This window comes from Acomys russatus, chromosome 4, assembly GCF_903995435.1.
Source record: "Acomys russatus chromosome 4, mAcoRus1.1, whole genome shotgun sequence".
Classification (NCBI taxonomy): domain Eukaryota; kingdom Metazoa; phylum Chordata; class Mammalia; order Rodentia; family Muridae; genus Acomys; species Acomys russatus.
The window spans coordinates 30,544,343-30,563,237 of record NC_067140.1 but is presented as its reverse complement, the minus strand read 5'-3'; the positions used below and the strand labels follow the sequence as shown (position 1 = coordinate 30,563,237).

At 48.8% G+C, this 18,895-nt stretch overlaps 1 protein-coding gene across 1 annotated transcript in view; it reads left to right on the top strand.

The window, feature by feature from the left end:
• The window catches only part of Cry2 (cryptochrome circadian regulator 2), a 33,128-nt gene that overhangs the window by 980 nt on the left and 13,253 nt on the right, over positions 1–18,895 (top strand). The window contains exons 2-6 of the mRNA XM_051144184.1: positions 6,479–6,587; positions 9,046–9,188; positions 10,656–10,840; positions 11,419–11,507; positions 18,289–18,429. Coding sequence (XP_051000141.1) covers positions 6,479–6,587; positions 9,046–9,188; positions 10,656–10,840; positions 11,419–11,507; positions 18,289–18,429 — 667 coding nt within the window. The remainder of the gene's footprint in view (positions 1–6,478; positions 6,588–9,045; positions 9,189–10,655; positions 10,841–11,418; positions 11,508–18,288; positions 18,430–18,895) is intronic.

Here is an 18,895-nt window from a genome sequence, read left to right as displayed (position 1 = left end):
ACTAAAAAAAAAAATATTCAAAGAGGACAGCGTCGCTTATCAGCCCTTCCTCCTGTTGTCATGAGGAGGTTGTTCCTGGAGGTTGAGTCTGTTCCCAGCATTGTGCGACACAATTAATAAATCGGTAGCTGATGTATTTTCTCTGTAACCAGTATTCAGAAACAAGAAGTCTCGATACATCATGTACCTGTCACTCTTAAAATGCCTCCTGGCAGTACCTTGGTTTGTTTGCATTGTTATGAGAGATGTTTGCTTATGGCCTTGTTGCACAGATGAGCAGGGTGATTTCCAGGAGACAGTGGCTCTCGGCACCCCATCCTTTCTTCTCCAAGAGGGGTTTACCCTGCTAGGAGAGCCAGTGTTCCTAGTAGCATGTCCATTAAATGCCCCTTCCTGCCTCATTTACACAGAGGGAGCAACTAAACATAGCCCTGTGGAGAGCCGGCCCACACTGTTTTCAGGCTGAGCTATTGCTCTGTCTTGCTCCAGTTTCCATAGATAGGAGGTTGAATTTAACAAACACCAACAAATGACCGTCTCTCCTGTGGACATTAAATGGAGCCTCAGACTTTGCTCTCCCCTTCCTTTTGGCAGTGTGCCAATCTGCACAGAGTCAATAGAATCTGACTCTGTTATGTTGTCATGAAGATGTTTCTTCTTTTACTGGGATTTTGGGGAACATTGCCTACGACTGCCTACTCCTTTATGGTCGTAGAGATTTTTTTTTTAAAAAGGAACCTTTTTTTTAACCCCACAAAGTTGATTGAACTCCAGTATACTAGGACCTGGGTTTTATGGGGTTTTGTGGGTCACCCTTTCGTAGAGTTGCACGTTTGAGAGAATGAAGCAGAAAAGGGATGAGGCGGTTCACCCAGATGCCTGGGTGAAATCTCAAATCATGTGGGGATGCAGATACTAACTGAGAGGTTATTCTGTGAGGCCTTTGTAGATGGCAGGCGGCTGCTAAGCACAGCAGTTGACAAGCAAGCTCAGGTGTACTCCCACAGCCTCCAGAACCTACATTTGAGTAGAGAAAGACAAGCAAACAACCGTAATGGAGATGAATATGCCATGAACAAAATAAGATGGGGGACAAATTACAGGTGTGTTTTTAATATTGGCCTCGCATTGAAATCCTGGCTCCCCTCCCCCATATCTGAATCGCTTGTCCTGTCCTGGGTTGCTTAAAAAAAAAAAAAAAAAAAAAAAAAAGCCGCAGCAGCCGGGCTGCAGAAGTGCTGCATTAAAGAGCCACAGGGAGTGTGTTGCTTCAGTGCATTGACCGGAAGCCTAATTAGCTTAAGCATTTAGGAGAACGAGGTGAAATAGCACAAAACAGATCGAATATGCTAACTGCTCCCGAGTCTGGCAGCAGGCACACTGCAGCAGTTCTGCCGTTGCCCTTGCTCCTGATGGCTTGAGAGCAAGGCCACGGGGTTGGAGGCAAGGGGTTGCACCTACACACACACACACACACACACACACACACACACACACACACACTCCATTTGCACTCTGCATAACTACAGTATGTGTAATCTTCCGGTGCTGCATTTGGAACTCGGGAGTTGTCTAAGAGAACAAGGCTGCAGCAGCGGAATGGCCCTGCCCCCTACTGCTTCCGCAACCTCCTCTGAGAAGTCTCTCTAGAAGGGTGGGGTCAGTCTGGCAGAAGTGGGAGATCGGAATCTGTCATCTCTGTTACACTGACCACCCCCCCCCCCCCGCCCCGCAGATGAAATCTGCTTAAAATAACCACAGTGTATACTTTTGAGAGGATGAAGCAGAAAAGCAACGAGGCAGCTCAGATACCTGAGAGAAATCTCAAATCATGTGGGGATGCAGATATGAATTAAGAGGTTATTCTGTGAGTTTTTGTGGTTGGCAGGCCGCTGCTAAGCATATATATGTTGGCACAGAAGAATACTGCCATGCTCATCGCCTCTGTGATAGTAGGAGGTCTGTGGGCCTGTTCTAGCTCTGTGGCTCCCAGGAACGTTTTTCTAGCACCAATTTGCCATTTTCCTCCATCCTTCCCTCCCCAAATTTGCTGTATCTAGAAAGGTGGTGCTACAGGCAAGAACAAAAGGCAGCCGTGAGTGGCTTCTAGATTTTAAAAATGGGTCAGACTCAATCCATTTTTAATTACCTTCTTCTCCCTGTTACAGCTTAGATGCCAGCCAGGGTTCTCCTCCTACTCTGCTGAAATTGTTTTGTCCCTGGCTCTAAGCCGCATCTCTTTCAGGGGCTTCCAGAACAGAAGGAGTTAGTAGACGTATGTTCTTTCATAGCCATTTCTCTCAGAAATTAGCCAGTGATACAGGATGGGGACTCTCATCTGGTGAGACAGAGCGTGCCTCTTTCCAAGTACTGGGAGCTGAGTGCAGCTGGCTTAAGGCTGGACCATCAAAGAGGCTGGCCTGGGAACTTGGTCAGCAAGAAAGAGGTGGGATCTGTAGTTGCTAGTAAGAGAGATTTTCATTCCTTGGGCTATTGAGCTATTGACACTGTGATCCTGGCAAGAGGTTTTACTGTTCTGTAAGCCAAGTGCACATTTCCATTTGCCCAAGAGTGGTGAACACTTTGATCGGGCTTTTTAAGTACCCCTTAAAAAGGGGGGGACCTGCATTTCTATATTTGGGAAGTGCTGTCTGCCACAGAGTGTGGGGTTATTCTTTTTTGTAGGGCTTGAACTCTCTTAATTTCTTAGAAGTAAATTTCTACCTATAAATATCCTCTGTGTTATGGTTAGATAAACTTGCTTGAAGCAGAGGAATTTAGTCAAGGACAGTCTGGACCCAAAAATTCACTATCACCCCCTCCCCTCTGTTACTAGATAATCCAAGTGTTTCTCCATACAGGCTCTGCTGTCCCCAGAGAAGGTCTCCTTGAATAGAAGTATGTAACTGACTTGTTCTAAAGGGGTAGCCTCCTGCAGTTTTCTCTGTAGTTTTGGGAATCTCAATCTGGTTTTCTTCAATTCAATCTGTCTTGGCTCCAGGGGACCTGTGTAAATTTGGTACACAGCTATTCAAAAGGGTGGCCTCTGCTCTCTGGGGGTGTGTGCTCTGCACTTTGGCCATGTGATCTCCACTTAGAGCAAGGGTGAGGATCAGCCCCAACACCAGCCCTGCAGTGCTCAGGCAGTTTTCCTTTGGACTCTCCCCCTCCTGAGGTAAAGAGAAGTAAGCAGGTGCAGGGGAGGGTCTGAAGGGAGCACGGGGAGGCCGGATCTCCCTGGTTAAGAAAGCCTAGGCCTGTCTGGTGGGTACTCTGCAGAAACAGCTTGCTCCAGTTCTTTGGTGCTCTGCACCAGGCAGATACAAAAGGTGATGTCAGTGCCATAGCAGTGGCCTCCCTGTCCATGGCTGCCTGGGGGCTAGAAGCTACCCAGGGACCTCCCTGTGTCTCCTTCCTCTTGTCTGCTGGGAAGCTGTTCTGAGTTCATCCTGGGGAGGAGAGATGATGGAAGTAGTTAAGCATTTCTTTTTTGGGGGGCTGTGGGGTAGGTGGTATGGGAAGGGGAGGTTCAGAGACAGGGTTTCACTGTATAGCATTGGCCATCCTGGAACTCACACTGTAGACCATGGTGGCCTTGAACTCAGAGATCTGCCAGCCTCTGTCTCCCAAGGGCTGAGATTAAAGTCATGGGCTACCACCACTCCACTAGGTAAGCATTTCTTAAGGGCTAGATAGCCTGATGGGACAGGAGTAGGGATCCAGTAGAAACAAATTTGAATAAAAAGTGCACCGTGTACACCAGGGTCAAGGTGAAGTGCATCCCACAGTAGAGCTTCTTCAGTTTTCATGGATGAGTGAATTCCGAGGTACTGACATGGGAAGGGCAAATTCTGATCATGTCAGTCTGAGATAGAATCCAAGTGTGTGTGTGTGTTCTAGCAAGTTCCTGGTCATGTACTGCTAATGTGCTGAGCCTCATATCACACTTTAGGAAGCAAAGATCTACAGAAAAGATGTTAGCCCTGAATTGAGCTTGGGTGCTCCGTACGTAGTGCCACCCACCTCAATGAGCATCGCTCAGGGCAGTGGGTGTGCTCACTGCTGAGGCTTGGGAGCCTGGTGGCTGAGAACAGACTGTAGGAAGCTATGGGGTCTCCAGGCTCCTAGTGCTGGCTGGTTGGGGAAGTTACTGAATCTTTGAATGCCAGTTTCTTCATCTGCAAAATGGGGACAATGATAGCGTCCACGTCACAGGGTTGTCTGAGAGTTAAATAACAGACGCAATGTAAGTAGGATAGCATCTCGCTCAGGGAGTGCTCAGAACATGTAGCTGTCGCCACTGTGAATCGCACCTTCGTTTTATTACTAGCTGCAGATTTTGCCTTCTGCTTCCTGTCAGAGGAGACAAGGTTATTCATCTGTGCTGTAGAGATGCTGCAGGAAGCTCTCCTTTTAGTAAATAAGTCCTATAGAAAACGCATTGCAACATACTCCAGAACCTAAATTTCCTGTGCATTTCAGCCAATAGCTGCAGATTGAAGTTCTCAGAGGTGTGATGAGCTATGAAGATAAAGACCTTTAAAGTGTATAGCTGGGACGTCTTGGGGTCTTCTGATGGGAAGAACCTCTGCCTTGAGGTGTGAGGTTGTGCTTAGCAGAGCCTCCTGTTTCAGGTGGCTGAGACTATATGCTCCCCTGAGCCTTCCTTATTTTTATTTTTATTTTGTGTGTGTGTGCTAGGGGTGAGCAACAAGGCCCCAGAGAGACCAATTGAGAATGCTTGCAAGTCCTTTAGCACTCAAAGGGTGCCAGTTTTCTAAGTCAGAAACTCAGAGCAGGAAAACTTGAGGTACTCAAAGCAGCCTTTAGGCTGTCAGTCTCTTATCTCAGCCCCTTGAGTGAGGGAGCCTCTGTGCTCTTTAACTAAGGTGATACTCTGGGCTTGGCTCCTGCCAGAATGTGGGCCTGCAGCATTAGCCATGGGATTGTGTCATTTTGTGTACGTCAGAGGCTGTAGGCGGGGCCTACTTCTGATTGTCACCCTCAAGCTTCTGTAAACTTCCAGTAGTCAGGGAATGCAGCTGGGGATCTGCAGCAGGTTCTGTGGAGGGACCATGGCATAAGAAACTAGCCTGCCCAGGCTTGGATCCTGAGGAGGAAGATGGGCATGTGAACGGACTGTCTGGATGAGGCTTGTGTCTGTCAGAGAGAGGAATTCCAGGCTCAGGAGACTCAGCCCTGGAGCAGAGCTGGCTTGACTGAAGTGTTTAGAAATGGGCCACTGAGAAGAAAACATGGCTTTTAGAGTCTGATCAGCCTGTGCTACTATGCCAGCTCAGTCACTTAATAGCTATCTGCTTTGGTAGATTTCCTACTCTCTCTTGTCAGTTTCTTTGTCTGCAAAATGGGGATGATTCCGTTTCCTTCAAAATATGTTGAGGGGGTCAAATTGGGAAAGTACTTAGGACGTATAATAGACTCATAGTCGAACTGATGACCTTGGCTGCCTTGGGAAAGCAGGAGAGGACATTTCACTGTGTACCCGTTTATCCCTGGGATTTTGAACTACATCAATAATCACCTGGTTAAGATGTTAATTTAATTTAAAATAACACACTGACAGAACTTAGCATAGGTTCCTCCTTTCCCTGTCCCCTGGTGACCCAGTTCTCCTTCCCATGAAGGAGAGTATCTTGAGTATCCATGTCCCTGTGATACAGCCAGCCATGGCACAGTATCTGTCCAGAGCACCCCTAAGACCCTGCATGAGAGATGAGAGCCTTGATGAGAACCTAGTAGCCAGGGTAATGGACAGGCCAGAAGAGTAAACAATCTGCCAAACAAAGTCCCAGGAACAACCAAGACCACGTGCAGGACTGTAGTATCAGAAATGCCCGCAGCCCAAGCCATGTATGGTGTCTCATGCCTGTAATCCCAACACTCGAGAGGTTGAGGCAGGAGGATGACAAATTGAAGACTAGCCTTGGCTACATAGACAATACAGGTAAACCATGCTTGAGGCTCAAGGGACTGTGGGACAGAGAGGCCTGGATAGTAAGCCACCTACCAAACAAAGCCTCAGAGACAGCCCAGACTGTGGGTGTGGCTTTAGTATTAAACAGCACTAAGAGCAGCTCTCACTGATCCCCTTATGCCCAGGCACTGCCTGAGGTTTTCCCTGCATTATCTGATTTGACTTTCTTAGTGATACCATGAGACAACATTTTAGCAAGTCTGTTAATCCCTACAGTTAATCCCATGCCTCATGTCACACACAGCTAGCTAGTAAACTGGAAGTTAACCCCATCACTCCTGAGCTGAGCTCAGGCCAGGCCTCCAGCCCTGCATGCCCCATACCAACTTGTTGGGGCATGAGCAGTGGGCGGGTTCTCCCTGCTTTGTTAGGAAAGTGTGTGTGTGTGTGTGTGTGTGTGTGTGTGTGTGTGTGTCTCCTGTTGTTCACCACCTCCATCCCGCTCCACTCATGTTACTAACAAGGCCTTTGTGGACTCCGCAGGTTTCTACTGCAGTCTCTAGAAGATCTGGACACAAGCTTAAGAAAACTGAACTCCCGTCTGTTTGTAGTCCGTGGACAGCCAGCTGATGTGTTCCCAAGGCTGTTCAAGGTGAGCATGTGGGCCTGAGAGCGAGATTCTGCTGCCTGGCATCTCCCCACAGAGGGAAATGCTATTCTGGCTGGCAAAATGGAAACACTGGTGCCTGTCTGGCCACTAAAATGGCTGCTAGGGAGGTCGGAAGCAGAAGCAGCTGGTAAATGTGCCAGCGGGGTGGAAACTGTTAAGGGAAAAAACTGTAAAATCAGTGTTGTTTGGAAAGAGCCCAGCTCAGCCCAGACACGCGGTGTGGTAAGTCCTTCCACCCTGCTGCTGCTGCTTCCTTATGTCTTCTTGGCTTAAGCCAGTACGTTTTATTAGGGCTTGTTCTTGCCAAGACTCTGAGGGTGGGGTTTCCTGTTGGACAAGGGGTGCTGCCCACCTCGACTTGCTCTGCTTATTAGGAAAAAAGTCAGTCAGGCATTTGAGGGCGTCTCTGTTTCCTGTGGTAAGCAATAATAAAATCTTCATTCAGGGGCCATATTGGAGGAAGCCTATTTCCTCCCAGTCCTTTTAAAATGCAGGGTTTTTGTTTGTTTGTTTTTTGAGACAAGGTTTCTCTATGCAGCCTTGGCTATCCTGGACTCTCTTTGTAGACCAGGCTAGCACAAAAATCAGCCTGTCTTTGCTTCCCCAAGTACTGAGATTATAGGTGTGTGCCACCGAGCCCGCCTAAAATACTTATTTTAAAGTACAAGCAGAGGCAAATGTTCTCATGGGATAGAGCAATCTAGAGTATTCTTCATCGTCAGTAGCACTCCAAATTCTGTGCCAGGAGGGAAAATATAATGTCAAAGAAAATAGCTTCATATCTCCACCCCCCCATAGTTCTGTACCCACCTATGAGTCACTGGACACTAGTCACTGACGTTCTCCAAGGACTGACTGAGTCCTGTTCCAGCTGCTAACGTGGCCTAACACCCACCCCTCAGCAGCCCCAAGGGGTGGGTTCTGCATCTCAGGTTTACAGATGAAGGAGTTAGCATGCATTCCTGGCCAGGAGCTTGTCTTGGGCTCTCTGACACATATCTGTGTGTTTACCCGCCATACCACATACATACATTTGTTAGCCTGTGGCTCAGTGCTAGAGCACTTGCCCGGTGTGCATGAGGCCCTGGCCCCATCCCCAGCAAAACAAAACCAAGACAGCAGTAACAGAAACCATTTTGTCTTTCTTATCCCTCCACAGTGATCTTCTCTCTCCCAGCAGCTCAGAGGCCAAACAGGCTGTAGCTCAGAGATATAGATCCGTTGTTCACCAAATCGCTCACTGTGTGGTCATTGAGCGTCTCCTAGCTGCCAGGCCCCATGCTGGCTGACAAGCTGATAGTGATGCATGCACAACACAGCGTGCTTTCTGCTCTGAGTCCACATGACGATGGCAAAACAGGCAGGGAATGGGCAGTTTCATTGCCTGTGACAAATGCTGTGGTAGAAATAGGACAAGGCACAGGAGAATCATCCTGAAGGAGTGGGGCTGTCATTTAATGAGAATCTTCTCATTCACAGGGTTATATGAGTGTGTAATGACGTCATCTATGTGAACCACTTAGCATAGTAAGGGCTAAATAAATGTTTACTGTGTTTGGACTTAGGCTGGATTTCCACCGTGCTAAGAACCCAACCCACCCCCACCCCTGGGCAGGGATGAATGAGGGTATTTGCCAGTAGTTCAAAGCTTTAAGGGACTATGACCACAGACTGGCTAGATTGTTTCCTTCTGGTTAGTTACATGCTGTAGGGCTTTCTGTGGCTCCTCCAGATAGCTTTTGCTGGGTCAACTTTCTCCTGTGTTGCTAGGAGACTGGCTATTCCTACCAGAAGTGACTGAAAGCTCAGAAAAGAATTCCCCTCTTCACCACCTGTAGACTCTTCAGTTTGTTTTCGGCAACCTCTGGACTAAGGCTCACTCCGTCTTCTCCAGCTCTGAGCTATTAGCTCTGTTTGCTTCTGGCCTAGGGAGTGTTGCTATGGAAACCATTAAGACACTTTACATAGCATAAGTCTGCCAAGAAAAGTAGGCCACAAGTTTGTAGAGTCTGAGGAGGCCTGGGAAAGGCTGCAGAGCAGGCGAGAGTTAGTGATCCAGTGTGTGTTGTCCCCACCCATTTCCACTGTGAGTCAGCGCCTCTCTGTGGGTTGGGGGCTCCCCTGGGAACACTGTATTTATAGCTTCATTCTCCCACCTCAAGGCCATAGTGAATGCACAAGGCCTTCTTACTGAATCCACCACAGCAGTGCAATTGCCTCCCCCTCCTGGGAGCATGCTTCACACTTTCTAAGCCTCAGGCTCCTTGCTTTCCAGTTTAAACTATTGTCTGATGCCCTTCCTTTGTTCTGTTGCCCTTCCTTTGTTCTGTTGCCATTCTAATATGGCTCAAGATTAGCCATGTTCACTCCCAGAGAGGAGTTGAGTGCCCAGGCCCCTTTTCTCCAACAGTACCATGCATAACAGATTATCTCCCCACAGGAATGGGGGGTGACTCGCCTGACCTTTGAGTATGACTCTGAACCCTTTGGGAAAGAACGGGATGCGGCCATTATGAAGATGGCCAAGGAGGCTGGTGTGGAGGTGGTGACTGAGAACTCTCATACCCTCTATGACCTAGACAGGTAAGACGTGGGGGTTCTTAGGAAGGTTGCCTGTAGTTAGAATTGGTGGTTTGGGCTCCTCTTAAGTGGAACTTCTGCCAGTTCCACAAGAGGGCTGCCTAGGTCATGAGGTATGGTGTTTTCTAGAAAGTGGACAAGAATGGGCCAGAGTTGGGGGCTAAAGAAGTCACCAAGAGGCTACCCAATTTGAATAAAGAAGAGGCTTGGTTAGGCCCAAGCTGTGGAAACAGAGAGGACCTAACTCCACACAGAGTCTTCACAGATCTGTCATTGACTTGTTGAGCTTCTGCTCCCCTCACCTCTGCCGTGCTCCCAATATCCTAAGCTTGGCAGACCCCATCTGTCACTCCTGATTGCAGGTCTCTGCTCCCACAGACCTAGTTTCCAGCCCTAGGATGCTTCCTGGGTCTGCTCTGCCTATTTGGGTTTCCAGGCCATGCATTCTGATGCTGTTTGAGAGTTCTAGAGACCCCTGCAGGGTGCTGGTTAACCACAGCAGAGCCTTTTCCCCCAGTGGCCAGCCTCTGTGCTCTGTCCCCCTTCTCTACTGGAGATGTCACTCTGCTGCTGCTGCTGCTCCCTGCCCTCCTCCTCAACCAAGGGCTGGCTGCCAGGAGGCTCAGTCACACAGCTGTGCACGTGAGCCAAGCCCTCAGGAGGAGAGGCTTGGTGTGCAGCCCTTTCTCTGCCACGTGCCAGAGGAGGGACTGCAGAGGCAGCAGCCAGCTCCTGTCTGGGCTAACGGGGGACAGTCCAGGGAGAAATAGACTTACCCAGACAGGCAGGCCTTGCATAAGCTCCTCAGCCAGCAAGAGCGCAAACCATCCAGATCTCCCCTTAGAGAAGCAGTGCAGTTCTCTTCTTCAGCCCTCATCCCTTTCTCCTTCTTGCTTGTGAAAAGCACTTGGCACACCGCAAAACTCTTTGTTGAGGCTGTTTCGCATGCTCCCAGGTGCTGACTCGGAGAGCATCAGCTGGCCTACACATCTCCACTCTAGTAAACAAGGCTAGCAGGAGGGTGAGCCTCCAAGAAAGGAGCATGACACAGCCCTCACCACATAGCCTTCAGAGGCTCCGAATGGGGTGGAGAGAGGCCCTTGGTGTGGTCAAATAGGTACCCAGAAGGCCCATGGGGGATTTTCTGTCTGACTAGAGAGATACGGTCAGTCTCTGTCTCTAGGCATCTCCACATGGACACCAGGGAACCTGGAATTGAGTCCCAGCTCTGGCCCTGCCTTGCTCCATTACCTGAGGCACCTGTTCCAGCTCTTTGGGCTTCATTTTCCCTCTCGGTAAAATGGAGATTACAGCCTCCCCTGCTCCATCCTTTCTACTCAGGGGTGGGACCGTGAGCTGATGAGGAGAGTGACCCTCAGAGCTTCTGAGTCTGGGCTTTTTTTTGGGTGGTCAGGGACCCCAAAATAAAGGGCCTCAGGAGTGACTTTAGATATGCTTTGGGCTCCCCAGAATCATCGAACTGAATGGGCAGAAACCACCCCTTACCTACAAGCGCTTTCAGGCCATCATCAGCCGTATGGAGCTGCCCAAGAAGCCAGTGGGCGCTGTGACCAGCCAGCAGATGGAGAGCTGCAGGGCAGAGATCCAGGAGAACCATGATGACACCTATGGCGTGCCTTCCCTGGAGGAACTGGGTCCGTATTTCTTCCTGTGTGGGAAGTGGCTTTCCTGCTTCCTTCTTTGTCAAAATTAGAAAATACTGGCCTAGTGGGGCATGCCTATAATCTCAGAATCTTGGAGACAGAGGCAGGAGAAACAGTCCAGCTTGGGATAAAAAAACAAAAATAAAACAAAACACAGAAAAAATGGCTGTTCAGCCTACCCCACCCCCATGACTAGTGAATTTCTGCCTGTGCCCTGCCAAGTACTGGAGCCTCTTTGTGTAGTTCCTCTCTCCAACAGTAGAGGCGCTGTCTGGTGCTGATCAGTGGGCTTCTCCACTGGAATAACTAACCCTGTCTCTGGGCATCCAGTCTACCGTCCTTCCTCTCTCCTCTTGCCCAGACCATCTTCTGATCTGAATAAAGCTAGCCTTCTTCACTTTAAGGGTTTTCGCAGTCTCAGTAGCACCTAGTCTGTGGTTTGGGTTAAAGAACAGCTCAGTGTGAATAGTGGAAATTATCATTTTAATAATTGTAAATCACCTTAAAGGTGTTTACTGAGCTGTTTCTGAGGTGACCTACAATGCTACGGCCTGCTGTTCCTTTTGTAGGCTTCCCCACGGAAGGACTTGGCCCAGCTGTCTGGCAAGGAGGAGAGACAGAAGCTCTGGCCCGCCTGGACAAGCACTTGGAACGAAAGGTATGGCCCTGTTCCTGAGCCACAGAACTGCAGGTGCACAGCAAGGGATGTGGGTCAGGTTTGTGTTAACCACTCTCTGAGTGCTTGACAACAAGAAACTCTTTGATGGCAACATTGACAGCAGCTCCTGGTTAGAGGGCCCATCCCTGTGCTGGCAGCTGGCTTAAGTTCCTGATTGCACTATGTCCCTTCATCTGCCCAGCAGCCCCACAGGCAGGCATTAGGCTCCCCATCTGACAGATTACAAGGCTGGGCTTAGAGAGGTTGAGTAACCTGCCTAAGGTCATACCATTTCTAAGTAGTGTGGGGAGGCGGAGTTCCATGTGATCACAGTTTGCACTAGGTTAACTTTCTTCTGTAGAGAGGATTCGCTACTGAAAGGGCATCCAACCAGGCTTGGTGTGTACCTGTAAATGTACTAGCATTGAAGAGCGCTGAGGCAGAAGGATTGCTTTAGGTTCCAGGCCAGAGTGGGCTACGGAGTGAGACTCTTTTGCCTCAAAGGAACCAAATCATAGAGCTGTTCAGGTGGTAAAGCCCATAAGGTCAACTACTGGTGTCAGGTGGCCCCTCCCCATCTCTTTTATTCCTCCACAGCTTTGCATTCCATTTGCTTAGACCCTGACAGCATGTGGCCCACCTTCCTTGCAGTGGGAATTAGCAAGAAGTGAGAGTCTGAGGCCCAGAGGCACCGGTCCACAGTGTCCATGGTTCTCACCTTACTGTGACCAGAGAAGCAGAGCAGGTTCCATGAACTGAGGACTTTCCCTTCCAAGTTCCCTGACCCTGCAGTCTCTCTGTAGTCTGGCCTTTAAAAGCACAGCCTTTTCTGTTCCACTCAAGTGGCAAGGTGTTTCACCAGCAGCTTGGTGATAGTAATGGAACAAGGGCCCAAGGTGGCCTACTTAGGAAGGGTGCTTTCCCATCCTCAGGAATGCCCAGCCAGTACTCAAGGCTGTGCTGATAGCCTCCCTCCCTCCCTCCCTCAGCTCAGCAGACTGAATATCCAGATTTTTCTCTCAGCTGAGACTAGTACAAGTTCCTCCAGTCTCAAAGATGAAGGCCACAGTCAGCAGCTGTGAAGGACCAACTTTCTTTCTCTACATCAAGAGCTCTGCCCAGGGCTGGCATGTAGCTTTGTGGTAGAGGGTTTCCCAGACATGCGCAAACCCTCATTTCATCCTAACACAAGATAAAAGGAAAAAACAAAACACCGAACCCAGAGATTCTTAGGCTGTTTGGAGACAGAGGTTTGGCCAGGAACAGGCAAAGGGAGTGGCAGGAGAAGCAAGAGTCATAGATGTACAGCGCTAACCTGTGACCTGATGAATTCTCGTTTTTGTTACCTTAATTTTTTTTATAGAGGACTACCCCCTCAAATCACCAAATCAGGAGCCCATTTTCCACACACCCCTGGATGCTACCCTGTCCTCCACTCACTGGGCAAACCGCAGGTGTTGGATTGAAGAAATTAACCTTTTTAGTTCTTCAAATCTGAAGGGAGCAGCCGTTTATGTTGAGATGCGTTAGGAGCTGCAAAAACTGATGAATAGGACTGGCAGCCTCCAGACACACATTGTTTAGTTGCAGATGGCCTAACGGTTAGGAAAGCAGCAAGTCAGAGGGTTGCAGGAGCAAAGAGCATCACGATTAATTATCAATCAAGTGTTGCACTTGCAGCTGGCTTTTGAAAGGCCAGTTTGAAAGGGGGAGTTTTTAAAACTAATATACCAGGAGTCTAAGGTGTAGCTTTTGAACATAGCTAGATCCAGGTGTCCCAAGAATGTTTGAGCAGACATCCTCCCTCCCTTAGCTTCACTCCGCTGTGTGAGCCCACTCTCAGGGCAGCTTCCCTTAGCAGTGGTGAAGTTAGTCTGCACAGCCTCTCTTCTGTCTGTTTAGAGGAAGGGGCTTGCCTCTTTTTCAAGAGCTTCAGTAAAAGTCCAAAGAAATATTTTCACTGGTCATGCGCTCTTCCCTGGCTTGGTCATTGTGGTCAGGGATGCAGTGTGTTCCATGACCACATTTATATCCTGAGCCCATTTGGAAAGTCAGAGGCAGCCTTAGCTCCGCCTTGCCCAATAGAACTGAGATGAGAGAAGGCAGGTGCTCCATTAAAACACTTGATGCACTTACCAAAAAGGGAGCCACATTATATGCTCTGTACCTCTGGGGCTCTCTGTAATGACATTCTTTTCTTTTTTGTTTTTTTCAAGACAAGGTTTCTCTGTGTGTCCCTATCTATCCTGGAACTCACTCTGTAGACCAGGCTGGCCTCCATAGAGATCTGCCTGCCTCTGCCTCCCTGAGTGCTAAGATTAAAGGTGTATATAGCCAGTACCTGGCGTGTAATGACATTCTGATTCTTAAAATATATATATTAATTTTACTTTTATATGTCTGTTTTGCCAATACATATGTATATGCACCCCATGTATGCCTGGTGCCCACAGAGGTCAGAAGAGGGCATTAGATCCCCTGGAACTGGTGTTACAGACAGCTTTGGGCTATCATATGGGTTGTGGGTCCTCTGAAAGAGTAGTAAGTGCTTTTAAATGCTGAGCCGCTTCAGTATTCTGCTTATTAAATGGAAAAAGGATAGTAGAATTAGAGTGCCACCATTTTGCAGCTTGAGTGATGACATCGTGTGTGCCCCTACTGTAGACTATGCAAAGGACCGCACCCAAGTTCAGTCCAGTCTCCGGTACCAGCCAACTTACACATAATGCACAGGACAGAGGGATGTGTCAGACTGTACCGTGAGTGTGCTAGCAGCAGAATCCAGACAAGTGCAGCACCTGTGTCCTTCCACAGAAACATCAAAAGGGAAAGGAGGGTGGCAGAGAGTATATGCCTAAACGAGACTTTGATGTGGGTGCTTTTTAAATGGTCAAGACGTTAGGGGCAGGGGCAGACAAGCAGGTGCTTAAAAATCCAAGAATAGTTGTGGAAAAATAAAGCTGCTCCAAACACACTTTGCAGAAGTAGAAAAATGTAAACATCTCAAGGCTGATGTCACTAGGGAGGGAGGGAGGGAGGAGGCTGGTGAGGGCTGAGCACAGAGCCCAACTTCCTGGGTGACTAGCAAGGTCCTGTTTCCACAATTTACTTGGATGTTTGCTTTAGAAGAATTTACAAAGCCACACACTTGTGTGGGTTTCTCTGTCTGTGTTTCATTTAAAATAAAAAGATTGGGGACGGAAGAGATGGCTCGGGGCAGGAGGACTGAGTTCAGATATCAGGGCCTACACACACAGCTGGTCATGTAGTTGAGTGTGATCTCACACACCTGTGACTCCAGTTACAGGAAAGACTACTAAGTCTGTCTAGTCACCAACTTAGCCCCTTCCAAAAAACACAAAAGTGAGCTCCAAGTTCACTAAGAGTATGTCTCAAGGATATAAGTCAGGAAGCAAGAGAGGAAGACGCCCAGTGTCCCCCTGGCCTCCACACCCTGCACACATGTACCCACGATTGTACATATACAGGTACACATAGAAAAAACAAAATAAAATAAAAAAATTTTTAAAAGATTTATTGATTATGTATACAGTCTGCTTGCCTGCATGTACACCTATACACCAGAAGAGGGCACCAGATCTCATTATAGATGGTGTGAGCCACCATGTGGTTGCTGGGAGTTGAACTGAGGACCTTTGGAAGAGCAGCCAGTGCTCTTGACCTCTGAGCCATCTCTCCAGCCCAAAATAAGATGCTTATAAAGGTTGAAACTGCAGGATCAGAGGACAGGGGGAACAAGGAGATATGCTGGCAGAAGCGTCTTTAAGAGACACTTAAGCAACTAAGTGAAAATGCGAGGACCACGGCCGCCAAGGCTGATAACCACCAAGTGTTTGAGAAGCAGTGGCAGGAAGAGGCCAGATAGATGTGGGCTGCCTCTGAGCTATGTGGCCTTCTCAGTCTGCTGGGCAGCCAAGGCCCTCCATTCCCGGTGTGGACAGTACACAGGAGGAGCTTGTCCTCATAGTCCAGCCTGGATTTTATCTCACCAGTAGTGGGTGGAAAGAACATCTGAGAATGTTGGGTGGAAGATTCAGGACATGGGGAGGGGTGATGGCTAGGTCTGTCCTTGGCCAGTAAGGTGGATAAAGTTGCTTTTTTTTTAAAAAAAAAATATTTATTATTGTATATACAGTATTTCACCTGAATGTCAGAAGAGGGCATGAGATCACATTATAGGTGGTTGTGAGCCACCATGTGGGTGCTGGGAATTGAACTCAGGACCTCTGGAAGAGCAGACAGTGCTCTTAACCGCTGAGCCATCTCTCCAGCCCAAAGTTGCTTTCTTTTTGAGGAGTTCAGCACAAGTATGAGCTTAAGGAAAAGAGCAGGTTATACATGAGGCAGCCGGGTGGAACCAGCTGGGCTGCGGCTATGAATGTGGAGAGTGCCTGCCAAAAGATGGGCCTAGGGCAAAGGCAGAGCCCAGGCTATAACATTAAGGGATGGAGAAGAGAGAACTTACAGAATACCTGGAGCAGTGGTTCTCAGCTCTCCTAATGCTGCGGGCCTTTAATATCTTTCCTCAGGATTGTCACCCCCAACCATAAAATTATTTTGTGGCTACTTCATAACTGTAATTTTGCTACTGTTATGAGTCATAATGTAAATGTCTGATATACAGGATATCTGATATATGACCTTTCTGTGAAAGGGTTGTTCCACACCAACACACTCCCAAATGGGTTATGACCCACAGGTTGAGAATCACTGATGACCTAGAGTGACTAGCAGCTAGCCAGGTGGACCACATGGAGAGATCAGGAGAGACCTATGGATTGGAAGCAGAGATGGGGAGTGAGCAGCAAGGTTTGATACTGGTGAGATTGCCCAGACTACAAGGACAGCAGTGCCTGAGGACTCTGGAGTGGAAGTGACTGGAAGCTAGGTGCCAGCAAAGTCAGACAGCAAGGCTTAGGCTGCAAAGTGGAGGTGGGAGTCAGGTGGCAGAAACGGCTTGGTTGTGGAGGGCAGGGCCTAGTGCAAGAGGCCCACTGGCTATCACAGGTCCTTTGTCTTGTTGGTTACTTGGTTTACAGAGGAGAAATGAGATCATTATTTCATATTTTTGACATGGAAATTGTAGGGGAGAGTGTCAGGCCCCTAAGACACTGGAACAAGTCTTACTCAGTACCTGTGGTTCCTCGCAGCACTTCTCACCCCACCCCCTACCCTAACCCTCTGCATCGCCCTCCAGGCTGGGGCTGGGCTTTTCTACCCGCACCTTCTGGTTCCTGTACAATCCAGCCATTTTAGCTATGTGCTCTCGTGGCCTCTTGGTTCTCTTTTATGTTTTGTTTTGTTTTTGTTTTTGTTTTTTCGAGACAGGGTTTCTCTGTGTAGCCTTGGCCATCCTGGACTCACTTTGTAGACCAGGCTGGTCTCCAACTCACAGCGATCCGCCTGCCTCTGCCTCCCGAGTGCTGGGATTAAAGGCGTGCGCCACCACGCCCAGCTCTTTTTTTTTTTTTTTTTCCTCTGAGACAGGGTTTCTCTGTGTAGCCTTGGCTGTCCTGGACTCACTTTGTAGACCAGGCTGGCCTTGAACTCACAGCGATCCGACTGCCTCTGCCTCCCGAGTGCTGGGATTAAAGGCGTGAGCCACCACGTCAGCTACATGGCCTCTTGGTTCTCAATAACTCTCCCCTCCCCTCTCTTCCCCTCCCCTCCCCTTCTTTCCTCTCTTCTTCTCTCCCCTTCCCGCCTCTCCTTCTTTATCTTTGCCCCATCCCCATGGCCCTGTTTAGTCTGGATTCTTCCAGACGCCTCTGATTGAACTTTCCCTCATATCTACAATAGTATCCTTCTCTTCAACCATACTTTGCAACAGCCATGTCCTCATTTTTTTTTCCACAGAGGAAGAGGGTGCAGGAAAGCTTGTCAATGACACTGAATGAGAATTAAGGTGTTTCCCCACCTGGCTGGGGAAGGGTGAGGGTTTCATAAGCTGCTCTTGCCTGCTTGCTACAGGAAGGAAGGGCACCTGAAGGCTGAAAGGGAGGTATTGGAATGGGCAAGAAGGAAAGGTGTTAGGGACAGAGATAGTAGCGTGGAGACTGGAGTTTACAGTGAGACTTCCAGGCTCTCTGCAGGCTGTCTCCTACCAGGACACCGACCCCAAGAGCCACAGAAGCATTTTGAGGCCAATTACTCTGTGTGTGGAAGATGATAACCATCATAGATATTCTGAGTATTGTGAAGGTCTAGTGAGAATCCTCCTCAGAATGGTGTATCTGGAAAGCAGAGCAGTGTGCCAGGGGCTGTGGATGAGGAAAACAAGACCAACAATGTAAGACAAGAAGCCACACAAATGAGTGGCTTTGTTGGTCTCTGGAAGTGGGTTGGGAGTTTCCTATTTTCCTGGCCATTTAACAATGCTAAGAAGTCTCTGGGTGTCCTAGACTGCAGTGGCAACCTCAGGCTTCTGGTGACTAGAGCAGGGACTGAGTTAGGAGGATTATTTTCTGTAAAGCATATGCCTTACCCCTTCTATGTAATTACAAGTTTGTTCCATGTTCTCAGCATTCTTTCCTACTTCATTTAATCCCTAGAGATGGGGGATGCCTTTATTGAATAGTTGAGTAGCTGAGGAGCTGAAGAAGTCATTCGCAGTCACCACAGACTGAACACTGAGGTCAGGGCAAGAACATGGTCCCCAGGCAGGAGAGTGGGATGCAGTGTTCAGGGCCTGGCTCTAGGACCTTGGTTTTTTGGCCTTGGGTAAAGAATCAGCGTTTCTTCTGTCACCTGTCTTCTGTAGGCCTGGGTTGCCAACTATGAGAGACCTCGGATGAACGCCAATTCCTTGCTTGCCAGCCCCACAGGCCTCAGCCCCTACCTGCGCTTTGGATGCCTCTCCTGCCGCCTCTTCTACTACCGCCTGTGGGACTTGTACAAGAAGGTGAGGTGCAGAGAGCGTGCACAGACACCCCCAGGCACAACACGTGTTGCCAGTCATCCCAGAAAGGGCCCTTCTTATTGGCTTTGGGGCTGGTCTTCAAAAGTCATGAAGACACTCAATTCAGAGAAACCAGAAATGGTTGGTTTCCAAGAGGTGACAGCTGTGTGGAACTGGGTCACTGATTTGAGTGAACCTAGATTCTCCTATAGTTTTGAAGATGAGACAGAAAAGCTGGCCTCAGAGGCTTCTGAGGTGGCACATTCACTAGCAGCTGATAAGTAAAGGCTTGGGATTTCAGTATGGGAAGTGAGCAGTGAGGCCAGAGGCAATCCTAAGCAAAAAGGCATAGCTGCCCTCACTGGAGCTGGGACCGGAGTTTAAAGGGAAGTCCAGGGGTGGCCTAGAAGGGCTGCAAACAGGACTGTGACCTGCAGCCTGGAGGCTCTGTTAAAGCATTCCACAGAGA